This window comes from Monodon monoceros, unplaced genomic scaffold (genome assembly GCF_005190385.1).
Source record: "Monodon monoceros isolate NGI ecotype Baffin Bay Population unplaced genomic scaffold, NGI_Narwhal_1 Super_Scaffold_21, whole genome shotgun sequence".
NCBI classification, from domain to species: Eukaryota; Metazoa; Chordata; class Mammalia; order Artiodactyla; family Monodontidae; genus Monodon; species Monodon monoceros.
The window spans coordinates 25,603,584-25,616,907 of NW_021703778.1; the positions used below are offsets into that span (position 1 = coordinate 25,603,584).

Below are 13,324 nucleotides of genomic sequence, written 5' to 3' on the forward strand. Positions count from 1 at the left end.
CTCACGAATTTCAGGATAAATACATTATTTGAAAAAAATCACACAGACAACTTTTGTGGAAAAGTGTTATGAACTACGCATTCACAGGTCACCTATAGGGTAGGGACAAAAAATTGTCTCTTTATAGATTAGAATTTGGTTCATGTGAGCTACAACCAAAAGCAGTTTTTCTTTAGAGGTCTAGACGAGCCACTTTATCTTGGTTTGGTGTTTTGAGAGCTGGGATTCCGCCCACCTCTGCCCCTTTGCAGACACAATGCAGGTACAGGGTTTGGAGGTAAAGAAGGAAGAGAGGAGTAGGACTCTACCTATCTTACCATCACCCAGAATAAGGTTTTCGTAATGGTTTTGCTGCCGTGGTTGTTTATTTTTGTTTTGGAGCATTGTTAACAGCATTATGGTAAATACAAGAAGCTTAAAGAACGAGTACAGATACTGAAACTACACACCCTCCTCAAAAGACAATCTGAAAACTTATGGGAATAGATAAAGAACACCAACAAGTTTTACATACTCAAGGAACTTTTTCTACTGTAGGCAACCTTTCACCAGGGCTAGAGTTCACTTTACGAACTGTAATATTCATTTATGTTGTTTACTTAGGTTACCTTTTAACCACACTATCTAGTTTAGCCAGGCAATCACATGCGTTGTTATAGGGAATCTGACTTGAGACGAGTTTTTAATCAATCTATTTATTTTACTAATCCAGTTGTAGTCAGATTTTATGCCTTAAAATATTTTCTGGATATCTATAAACAGAAAATTGTTAACATCAATTTCAAGTCTTCTACTGGAATGTACCTTGCACATAAAAGCAACAACATGGAAAAATTCTGTTGTGAACCCGGTTTTTTTGTAAAACGTTTTTTTTCTCCTAATGATGTCACATAAGAGAATACATTCCAGGAGGGTCTCTTCTAGAGTCAACCAAATCAAGACACACAAAAAAACATGTGTCTGGGTTTACTCATTTGGGTTACTAGATAAATAATTTTCTCCTCTACCTGGCAAGAACTTTAAGAAGAATGAAAAGAAAAAGTTATTTATAAAAAGATAAAAATGAGTTATCTCACAGGATGTCTTCCCTTTCCTCTTAGTAATAGAAATAGTCAAATTTAGTTATTTATTTAAGGCTGTGCTGCTAAAAACCTGACAACATTCCTGGTGTTTTTAATCTTTGGAATAAAGGTATGCCAGAACATGGCCGGTGTCTGATACCAAACAAAAAGACTAGTTCAAAAGACTAGTTCAGTTTTAGTATTTACACTGATGACCACTTTTGAGAAAATAGAAACATATAAACAAAAGCCAAAACCAAACAAATAGAAAAACAAAGCCAAATCACACCAAATAAAAGCATACCTTTGAAAGACGGCAGCTATTCTAACTACCAAAAGGTGTGCGTATGTATGATACACAGCTATACTGAGATATACAACACATTGCACATATTTAAAATGTATAATTAGATAATTTTGATATATGTATACAACCACAAAACCATCACCCCAATGAAGACAAGAAGTATAATAATATAGTATAACCATGGAGTGTATATATATTGTGGTGTGCTATATAAATAGAATGCCCACACAGTATTAAGTCAACTATCAAAATTAAATAAAATGGCATAAAAATCACTTATTTTGATAAATGTTCATAAAGACTTTAAAAAAGTACGACTTAACGTAATTAAAGCAAGGAGGGCAGAAGCACCTAAATAATGGTTTGTTGGCTTAAGTATTTTAACGCATTTTGCTTTCTTAAGAACAAAAGTCACACACAATGAACTTATTAGACGTGGAAAGAAAAATGAACACTAGGTCAGATGGCATTTTGTTCACTAGCACTAACTTGCAAGGAAGGGATTCTTATTTTCCTCTTACTCCACAAAGCAGTTCTTAAGACTTACTAGGTAATATAAATAAATGCAGGTCAAAACCCCCCCAAAACCAAAAAACCCCAACCAAACAGAAAACTGTATTAAGCATCAGAAATGTGACCAATTTAACCAAACTGAACAGCACATACATTTAAAATGTTTTTCTTTTGTATAAAAGTTTGTGTACACTCAAGCTACGCTATGCATAAATGTTCCTAAACACATTTAAAATCTGCATGTAAATCAAAGTCATACATTTTAATACTCAGTGAGATCAAAAGTTAAGTTTAACAATATACTGTTAATAAACTGTTAAACATCGTAAAAGTTCCGTGGAGTTAGAAACCTTCCTTTGGCTTTTCAAGTCTCACCTCCTGCTCTCTGAAGGACTGGTTGTTCACATCGAGGACTCGTATAGTCCTTTTAATAGGTAGGAGACCTCCGACCTCATCGTGCGCCACCATGCTTTCCGAGTACCCTCACGCCCCCAGCCCGAGTCCTCCCGGAGTCGGCAGCCTGCAGGGAAGTGCCCGGCTCGGCCCGGCTCGGCTCGGCTGGGCGCTCAGCTGCCCCGCGCAGCCATCACCCAGCGTCTCCGGCGTAGCGGCTTCTGCGGGCGCTCGAGACGCCAGCAGCACTCCAGGCTCTGTGGGCGGGGCCGGCTGGGCCGGGTCTAGTGGGCGGGCACCCGAGGGACACGTGACAGCCCTTAACTGACAGCGGGGCACACCTAGGCCTCTCCGCTTTCTCTGCCAGAGAAAGCTCTTTATCAAGAGGTTTGGAATTTCTATAGTGAGACCAGAGGGGAAAAGGAAACTGGGTTACTGTAAGGCTTTTCCTGATTTAAAAAGCATTCCCAAAGACAAATGAATTGCGTATCTAGGTTACCTTTCTTAGTACTTAGCTGCACACAGGGATACTTTTTCTATAAAACCCTATTTCCTAGAAAATAATTTAGAACGGACAACTTGACAACTTTAAGAAAATTGTAATTCAGAGTTAAAAAATGTATATACTAAAGAAAAGCCTAATTACCCAGGGGCCTTGCTTTTATATTACGTAAGTGCAATTTCTAGTCCAAAGCCTTGCATCTATGAAGCAACCCTACTTCTGTTGGTTTGGTAGGCCTGCAACAAAGCAGAGTTTCTTCTTTAACAGTAAGTACTGTATTCTATTTCGAAAAGTAGGATTTCCTCTTAACCATATGCTACTATGAATGATATGATGCTGATAATTTGCAAAAACATTTCTATTAGGATTTATTAGGGTCAGAGAAATCTATGTAAAAGGCACTATTCTAGACGCTATGGGTGATAGAAAAAAATAGGTTTCATATACGCTCCTAAAGCGCTAACAGACCATTGTGTAAAGCTAGGCCACACGAAGAGATAAGTAATGCAAGACAGCTTTTGACAAGTCCAAAATAAGCTGTACAGCTAGCAAGGAGTTCAGGAGAAGAAACCAATTCTGGCAGATGAGATGAGGGTGGCAAAGACACTAGGGAAGAGGCTGTAACATGTTGTTTCAGTACCTTGAAGGCCATGTTATTTTTTTCAAAGGTCTGAGCAAGGGAAAAGTGCAAGGCTTTCCCAAAGGAGCATGAAAAGCAAACTCACAGCCTGACGTCTCAGGCTGTGGGTAAAGACAGACGAGCAGAGGGTTTTACTGAGCACGTGAGAGAGATAATGAGAGGTATGTTGTAAGGTGGTGTTTAAGATGGCTTGAAAGATGGCTGGAACCATAATGCAAAAATCACAGTCAGGGACCAAGAACTTTGCCTAAGGTAGGACCAGTGGGAAAGGAAAAGGATATATGCAAGAAGTCAAAGATGCCAACAACTGTAAAGTTAGGAAGGGTAACTGTTAATGCAAATAAAGAAATACGGAGGAATAAGCTTTGAAAGAAAATTCTGGGTTTCATTTTAGATATACTGAGTCTTGGGTGGTGGCAAAACATGCAAATAAAACTATTGAGCTAGAACCTGGAAATGTTGGACAAGGACTTGAAGAGGTCAGAGGGTGGATTTAGACTGGGGAGTCGGAGACACAGGGATCAGAGTTGAAGCTCTGAAGTGAACGAGATGCCTGGGGGAGAAAATCTGGACAAAAAGAAAAGAGGCCCAAGGATCTAACTTTGGAGAGATGCCAAGGGAAGAAAAGGTGTTAGTTACGGCAAAAAGATTAAGATGGGTAAGAAAAGATTCATGGATTTAGTGATTACAAGTTTAATGAAGACCTCAAGTGTGCTAGTTCAGCAGAATAAAGACAAAAGACAAACCACAAAGGTTTGAAGAGTGAATAGAGCAGAGTAATAGTGGACATAGACTATAATGACAAATAATCTATGAAAAACAATTTACTAAGGTTCGCAGGACAGTGTTACTTCTTGCAGGAAGAAAGAACGCTGCCCTTACATAAACACCAATGTGTTTTGCATTTGGGATGATGTTCTTAATTTGTCTTTCTGCTTTTAGACTTTTGAAAAAAGTAATGGTGATTGGTTATATTTCGTCAACTATTCTTTATTACCAGGTCACACCTGGGCAACATGTGTGATGCAGTTGGCCTTGAGAGGCTGTTTGTGGTAGGTAGTTCTATGCTATACAGCATTAAAGTGGAAGCACCTTAGAGATCATGGAATCCAGTTCCGTAATTTTACAGGTAAGAACACTGATCTGCTTAAGCCCTCAGAGTTAATAAGAACCCAGTAGTCTGGTTCAGTTAGTTTCATCAGTTAAAAGATGGTTGCAAGTAAGGCCAATACTTTATGGCTACTTAGTTTCATAAGGGAATAAAGGACTTAATGCAGAGTGGGAGTGAGGAAAGAAGTTGCTAGGGCATTCTCATGGTCTCTTACCTGATGTCTTTCTCCAAACTATGTTTTTCTATTTAGTTCTGATAGAGGTAAGGCCAAGGTAACGAGGGGAAAGGACATCTCTCATTTCTCTCCTTCAGTAAGGATCCGAAGGGTAAAGGTAGAAGTCTTAAATGCAGAAATAGCCTGCAAAAACCAAGTAGGGTCTAATAGTGAATAGTCCCAGTAGAAAAATCCCAGCTCACCAAACCTAAAATCTTAGTTTCATTTTGGATGTTCAGGTTTGTGGTCTAAATATAATTCAGACAACTGTAGACAGCATCTATAAAAGCAACAATGGACAAGGGATGTTCAGTTAGCACTCTGAGCCATGAGCCTGAGAGAATCTTGACTCTAACAATGCTCTATAAAATACGAGGGCTGAAAAGGTCCTTTGTGATCATTAATTCATCCTCCTCAGTTTTCTTAGGAGGAAACTGGATAGTGAGGAAAAAGAAAAAGGAAATGTGAGTCCTTACTCTGTGCCAGGAGCTTTATGCATATTATCTTATTCAACCAACTTTATGAAGTATGTATTATTACCTTCATTTTACAGATGGAGGAAACTCAGAAAGTTTAAGAAACTTGTCCCAAGTTGCATAGGTCATCAGTGGCTAGACAGGTTTGAATCTGGTCTGCTCAACTGTGGCTGCAACGTCTCTTCCCCGTGAGACAATCCGTGTACCACCTTCAGCACCGGTCTGTACAGCTCAGTGCTCAGGCACTGCTAGTTGTCATTCTACGAGTTAGGAGCAGAGCTGGGTTTAAAACCCAATCTCCTAGTCCCAGGCTAGTTTTGCTAAATAACTGCCAACATTTTATAGAGAAGGAAAGCATAAAACCACAGTAGAGAGGTTACTTGTATTATAGGCAGGTAAATAAAAAAATAGTAACAAAATAGTTCCAGCTGCTTAAGTTTTAGAAGAGATCCTATTTCAATCAATGGTTTACTTTACTGATCATGTTATTAATAGCAATTATTTATGTGAGTTTCTACAACTGAAACACAGATTGGTTGAGTGTCTTTTCTTTGTGTAGAAAATCTAGAGTTTATAAACTTAAAAACATAACTGTGTTATCTAAAAATAATAATGCAGCTTTGTTTAAGAAATCAAGTTTTTGATAAAATTACTGTTTTCCAAAAACCAGGTTTAGTTATAGCCTCTGTTCTTCTGTTTGTATGGAGCCTTCAATGCTTCCTTTCCTAAAATTTGAATAAGGTAAACAGAAAGATGTTTCCCTTCTCTACAGAAAAAGGACTATTACCCTACTTACCGTTTTTCTCCTTTTAATGTGAAATTAGAATTCTGGAATTTAGAAATAAATTAAAGCTGAAGAATAATCATTACTTTTTTTGGTATAGATATTTGTTTTTATTTACTTTTGTCTGGAACAATAACAAGCAATTGGAACTTAGGCTAGGAGAGCCTTATTATGGGTAAGGAAAAAACAAAAATCTAAGCTCTCTGCTGCCCTCTACAAGGGATATTGTGAAATGCAATTTCCAGCCTACTTTTTTCCACTTTATGTTTCTAAGGGCTTATATTGATAGTAAAATTTTTATCTTTAGCCCTGTGTAGCTCTCATGTTTTATATTGATAAATTAAACATGTATTTTAAAATTGTACAAGTGTATAAAAAGATTGCACAGTTCACAAGAAATATTTTAAGAACTTTTTCTAAATATAAAAAAACGATGTTCCACTTTAAAACTCTAGAGTTCAAGATTACAAATAACTACTATGTATCTCACTAAAAATAGGTTAGTTAAAAACAGAGTTTCAAATCTTACTAAAAAAGGAAACACTGATTGAAATATTAACAAGATGGAACTTCTGAGGAATCAGAGTTCTAAAATATCTAGTAATGAGTTTAAAAACAACACCAAAACAGGCAGTTACATTTGGATGAGATGAGTATAAAAGAAGTTAGTAATGAAGTTGTACGTGGATTTGAGTTCTTAAAAGTCATTTGGATTAAAATTTCAGTATGTCCAAGCTTTACTAAGAATTTACTTTGGGAAAAGATCAACTCAGATCAGTTAATACTATTAGAAAGACTAAGAAGCTTGATGTTATCAAAACCATGGTTCTTTTTGCAATGATAATACAAGCAGCAAATAAAATTGGGTATTGGTGCTGTTAGTGGTGACTTTTTATTTCAAGTACACAGGGATCTTCCAGTATCATGTAAAGATCGCTTATACTTATATAACAAAATGTTGAGTGGGATTTTCTGCCTTTTTTCCCTGAAACTCAGCTAAGGTCAAAACCTGACGACCAACAACACTGTCTCGCGCCGGCCTCCTGTTTTCTCAGCTCATTTCTTACTCCAGTTGTTGCTGCAGCAACCAGCCCCGCCTACAACAGGTCCTGGCCTCAGCTGCGCCCCTGTTGCTTTCCACCCTCGGCTTCTTGGATGCCGAGTGTGGCATTTACACGTGTAGCCTGGAAGTGTGAGGGATTAACACCCCATAGGACAGCCATTGACTAATGGAGCACAGGAGCTAATGGATAAAAGCCCCTCTTCAGACCCTTGAGAAGACAACTGTGTGGTGTACTTTACATGGCTCTTTAGAAGGTCCCATAATTAGATGCGTGCATGAGCTGCCCCCTTGTTCCCTGGCACCACACCTGAAAAGAGACTACCTGTCAATTATCTCGCGTCTCAGGCTCTGATTTCTGGAGGAACACCTGCTAAGACACTGACACTGAGACTGGCCCTAGAGATTAGACACACTGGATGGGATTCTGGAACTGGTCACTCATTGATAAAATGGTGATAAGGACCAAGATATGAACTGGGTACAGATGGAGCAGTGAAGCAATAACATATGTATAGCAGTGGTGACAAATGAACAACATGGGGGCAATAGTAATTGTAAGGATTGCAGAGTTGACTGGCTTTTATTAATTGCTTTAAAAGCCTGAAAAAGCAGGTGGTAACCTTCAAGTTCTCAGAGTCATTACAGAGGGAAAGGCCAAGTGGGAGCCCCTGAAATTTCACCCCCTACACCTGGGCCAAGGTAATAAACCGAAGCAATATTGCACACCGAGAGATAACGCAGAGACGGCCATCAGAATTACAGCAGGTAGGAGTGGTAGTCTCTACAGTATCTCCATTCAGTTGATCTGTGTGCCTCCTGCAGCGAGATGGCCTGTGATGGCTAACAGTGGACCACTGAAAGCTTAAGTGGTAGCTTTAATCTCAACTGTTGTGCAAGATGTAGAACCTTTACTGGGACAAATCAACACATCTCTAGTATTTGGTATACAGCTATTAATCTAGCCTGTGTGTTCTTTTCAATAACCATTAGTAAGGAGCAAACGTAGTTATCTTTTATGTGGTAAAGACAGCACTCTACATTTCATGTCCTGAGGCTGTTAACATTTATGTTCTCTGTCACAGAGTCCACAAGGACCTTGACATCCCATAGAGCATCATGTTAGTCTAGAATACTGATGACACCATACTAACAGGATGTGGTGAATGGGAAATGACAAGTATTCTGGACAGTCTAGGAAGTCAAATGCATGCCAAGAAAATTCAAGGGCTGCCATATTAGAAAATTTTTAATAGGTCCAATGGCCTGAGGCTTTCTGGGATCTCCCCTCCTAGGTAAAGGTCAAATTGTTGCACCTTGCATCCCAGCACTAAGAAAGAGGCATGGCACTAGGTTGAAGAGAGCAGATACTGCACTTGGAAATTCTGCTCTGACCCATTAATGAGGTAATCTGAAACGCTCACAGTTTTGAGTAGGATCCAGAGCAAGAGAGGCCACTGTAGCAGGTCCAGGCTGGGTGTCAGGTGCCCTGCAGGCCATGTGAGCCAGTGTATCTGATCAAGCTTGAGATGTCTATGGTAGACAAAGATGCTGTGTGACGTCTTTGGCAAGGCCAGGAAGAGAAATTCAATGCAGATTCCTAGGGTTCTGAAGCTAGGTATGCTTTCCATGGCAGGAAACCACTTGCTGTTTGAACAGCAGCTCCTGGTGTGCTAGTAGCCATAGTAAAGACTGAGGACCTGCCCACATTACATCATGTGACTAATGCAATTAGAGCCGCCCCAAATGAACAAGGCCAAGTATACCAACTGAGTCACAGGATTGGCCAGGTACCATAGAAATGGTCTATTTGGAATCAGGCCTGAGCCAGTCCAAAGGGCATAAGTAAATTACTGAACAGATTGCCATGTTACCAGGTACATTACACTGAAGTTTCCCCTTCAACTCCTCATCTGTTGGTGGGGGTGGGGTGGGGTTCTCAATAATCAACTAACATAGGAGAAAAACTTGGCCCTAGTTCACGGGTGGATTAGCTTCATCTGTTGTTTTGAGCACGATTACGGACCCATTTAGGGATGGTAAAGGGAAATACCTCCAGTGGGTAGAGCTGTAGGCAGCACATGTGGCTGTTCACTTTATACAGAGGGAGAAAGGGCATGAAGTACTGATCCATACAGGCCCCTGAGAAGTGGTGAATGGTCTGGCTGATTGGTCAGGGACTTGGAAGGAGCAAAATCAGAAAGATTGAGACAAAATATTTTGGAGAAGAGGCATGCAGATGGACCTTCGGAGTGTGCACAAAGTGGGAGAATCCCTGTCTCATGTTAATGCTTATCAAGAGTACAGAGGTGCTAGTATCCTGGAGGCATTAGTTAAACAGGATGATTTATCTCGTGCATATCAGCAGGTCTCTCCCTGGGACTATCCCAGCAAAATAAGAAAAGGCCTGAGAAATAAAGCTGTTGGTCTTTGGGGGCCTGCACTTTTCATGGAAAGAGATTATTCTCTCTTCTCCTCAAGCCCCCCATCCTTTAGGGACTCTCAATAGCAGAGAGGGCCAATATGGCACTGACTCCACATGAGTTTCCGGTTCTACCAGTATGAGGAACAGAGAAGAGACTGGGGAGATGGTCTTACTGGCATGGTTGCATCAGGGTAGGCAGACCCTACCCTGGGATGGTAGCATGCACTGGAAGGGCTGTTGGTATAATGCTTGCTAAGGTCATCAAAAAGATGTGGCTAAATCTTGCAAGAGACTACCAATACCTAGGGGAGTTTCACAGAATGGATTCCTTATTAGCCGTCACTCATTCTCATTGATCCCATAGAGGGAAATTTAGAACAGAAGTTACAGCCAACAATGAAAAGGATTGTAATCTCATCCAGTAAGGTGACTCTCTTATTTCCAGTCCTTTCTCCCTGCCTAACATCCTGGAGGAGACTGGGTCTTAAGGAGGTGAAGAGAGGTATTCAAAGACTAGAATACATGTCTCCCCCACAAATTTCTAGAGTCACAGACAGCTATAATCTATGCCCCCAATAGGATGTAAGCTTCATGAGGGCAAAGACTGTTTTGCTCTCTGTGTCTGGCACATAGTAGGAGCTCCAAAATATACTGATAGAAATGAGTGAGTGAATGCATGAATGAAGACCGAATATGCTGGGGAGTGGAGAAGAGCTACGAATGAAGTTTGAGATTAAAATTTTATCTTTAAGTACAGGTAACAGAGGCTTAGAACGGCTATGTAAGTTATACAGTCAAACAACTAGTAACACACAACTGGTAAGTCCAAAAGTTAGAGTTCATAACTTCTAAACAAGCTTCACTGGCCTTAGCATAATTTCATTTGATTTATGGCTTATTTTATATTAGTTAGTAGAGCAAATAGATGTTAAAAGAAATATAATTAATATCCCCAGAAACCTAATAGAGAAAATATATTAATAAAAAAAGACTATTATGAGAAAACAAAACAAAGAACTAGAGATTGTGGAAATTAAAAAGAAATTGTCAAAATAAAAATGTCAATAGTTAGGCTAAATAGCAGAACAGACACTAATGAGAAATTAGCACATTAAGGAATTCTCCCAGAAAATAGCGCAAAAGACTAAGAGATGGAAGAATTTAAAAAAAAAAAAAGAAAGAAAAAATGGAAGAATAAAAGAGAGTAATAAACATATAAAGTAATTCAAGATGTTCCAGATATTCCAAAATCTTCTGAATAGGAGTTTTAGAAGCAGAGACCAGAGAATAAAAGGATGAAAATAAACTAAAAAACAAGAAAATTTCACAATGCTGAATTAAATATTAATCTTTAGATTAGGTAGGTTGGTAGGTTGTGTGTTTCTAGAAATTTGTCCACTTCATCTAGGTTATCCATTCTATTAGTGTACAATTGTTCACAGTACTCTTGTAATCCTTTTTAATCCTGTAAATTGGTAGTAATATCTCCATTTTCATTTCTAGATTTTAGTAATTTGAGCCTTGTCTTTTTTTTCCTTAGTCATTTTACCTAAAGGTTTGTCAATTCTGATCTTTTCAAAGAAACACATTTTAGTTTCATCGATTTTTCTCAATTTCTCTCTTGACTGTTCTATTCCCTATTTTATTTAAGTCTACTCTAATCTTTATTATTTCCTTCCTTCTGCTAGCTTTGAGTCTAGCTTGTTTGTCTTTTTCTGGTTCCTTAAAGTGTGAGGTTAGGTTGTTGATTTGAGATCTTTCTTTTTTTTTTTGCGATACACGGGCCTCTCACTGTTGTGGCCTCTCCCGTTGCGAAGCACAGGCTCCGGATGCGCAGGCTCAGCAGCCATGGCTCACGGGCCCAGCCACTCCGCGGCATGTGGGATCTTCCCAGACTGGGGCACAAACCCGTGTCCCCTGCATCGGCAGGCGGGCTCCCAACCACTGCGCCACCAGAGAAGCCCCTCTTTCTTTCTTTTTAACGTGAGCATTCATAGCTATATATTTCTCTCTTAGCACTGCTTTTGCTACATCCCATTAGTTTTGGTATATTTTGCTTTCATTTTCATTTGTCTCAAGGTCTTTTCTAATTTCCCCTGTGATTTCATCTCTGACCCATCAGCTGTTTACTAGTATGTTGTTTAATTTTTACTTACTTGTGATTTTTCCAGTTTTCCTTCTGTTACTGATTTCTAGTTTCATTCCACTGTGATTGGAATAGTACTTTGTATAATTTCTATCTTTTCAAATTTATTAAGACTTGTTCTGTGGCCTAAAATATGGTCTATCCTGGAGAATGCTCTATGTGCACCTGAGAAAAATATATATTCCGCTGTTTTGAGGTAAGATGTTCTGTATTTGTCTGTTAGGTCCAATTGGTTTATGGTGGTGTTCAAGTTCTCTATTTCCTTATTAATTTTCTGTCTGGTTGTCTATCACAACAATTGGAAAAAGGTTTTAAATATTAATAAAATCCAGGGCTAACAAGAGTATAGGGATATGTTTATTATCATAGACTGATGGAGAAGTGAAAATCTATCAAATTTTTCTGGAAGGCAAATGAACAGTATTATCAAAACTGAAATTTGCAACCTAGCAATTCCACTTCTGGGTAACTGTATTAGAGACATAAGCATGGTCCCTCCTTTGTGCACAAGGAAGAGGTACATTAAGCATTATTTTTAATGTGGAAAGAAAAGAAAAATATACTAAAGGGCCATTCTTAAAGGACTGGTTAAGTAGACTATGGTACTTTAATACTATGGAATACTATTAAAAAAAAAAAGCACAAGGTAGCCCTATATGTATTGATAAGATATAAATAGCAAAAGCAAGCTATAGCATAAGTACAGGATAATCATATATATGTCACCATTATACACACTGTGTGAAAGTAGGTAAATAAACAGAAAAGGACCTGGAACACATAAAATAATAACTGGTTGCCTCAGAGGATGGAGGTGATAAGAGGGGACTTGAAAAAGTTGTTTTACTTTTGTACAAGGACAATGCATTTGTGTGTTACTTTTACGATTAAAAAGCACACAAAAGTATTTAGATGCATACAGCAGTCTAGGAATGATTCATAGCTATCTAGGAATGATTAAGTTTAAGGATAAATAGCTCTGGATTAATGGATTTTTAAAGCATTATCAGGAATAATTGTTTTATATTTAATTTTTATATTTTAAGTTAAGAGGAACCATTTTGATATCTTTGGTTTCTCTTAACTTTTATCACCTGTACCAGCAGTTGGCTTTATTTTCTGGACTTCTGTCACAGAGAAACAATGTTTTATTATTTTACAGGGCAACCAGTAGAGATCACAAGTTATATCAAAATGCAAAATGAAGGGCGGTAAGGTAGCCTTGTTCAACAAGTTATATCAAAATGCAAAGTGAAGGGTGGTAAGGTAGCCTTATTCATAAATTAAGTCACCAGCTTTTGTGTGTCAGCTAGCTTCAAACTTTTCAAATCTGTGCCCCAGGAAAATAACCAATTACCTGTCATAGTTATTAAGGAATAAAATACATAATTTAGTATTAGGCTTAATCTAAAATTGCACAGTACAGCAATACTCAAAATATAACACTTCAATAGGCTATTTAACTTTTAAGAAAATGAGATCCCCAAATCTGAACGTTGAGAAAAAGAACGAACCGTTCATATATTTTAAAAGATTTCTTCTGAAGTGTTTTGGTTTGTTTTTTGATCACTGACTATCAGAGTTAAAGAACTTCAGTCATAAAAATGACTCAGTATTACTCATCCCAGTATTATTTCACATTAACAAAGTAAACAGTCACTTTTGACTCTTCCTATCAGAAGAAAAAGGCAA

The 13,324-nt window shown here is 38.4% G+C and overlaps 1 protein-coding gene across 2 annotated transcripts in view; it reads right to left on the bottom strand.

Moving 5' to 3' along the window:
• Window positions 1-13,324, bottom strand: part of NET1 (neuroepithelial cell transforming 1) — a 52,624-nt gene that overhangs the window by 9,837 nt on the left and 29,463 nt on the right. The window contains exon 1 of one of the 2 annotated variants that reach the window (XM_029239264.1): window positions 2,257-2,485. The exons of the other annotated variant lie outside the window; for it this stretch is intronic. Within the exon in view, the coding sequence (XP_029095097.1) occupies window positions 2,257-2,349 (93 nt within the window). The 5' untranslated portion in view covers window positions 2,350-2,485. Of the gene's footprint in view, window positions 1-2,256; window positions 2,486-13,324 lie in introns of those variants that run through there. 2 annotated transcript variants of the gene reach the window in all.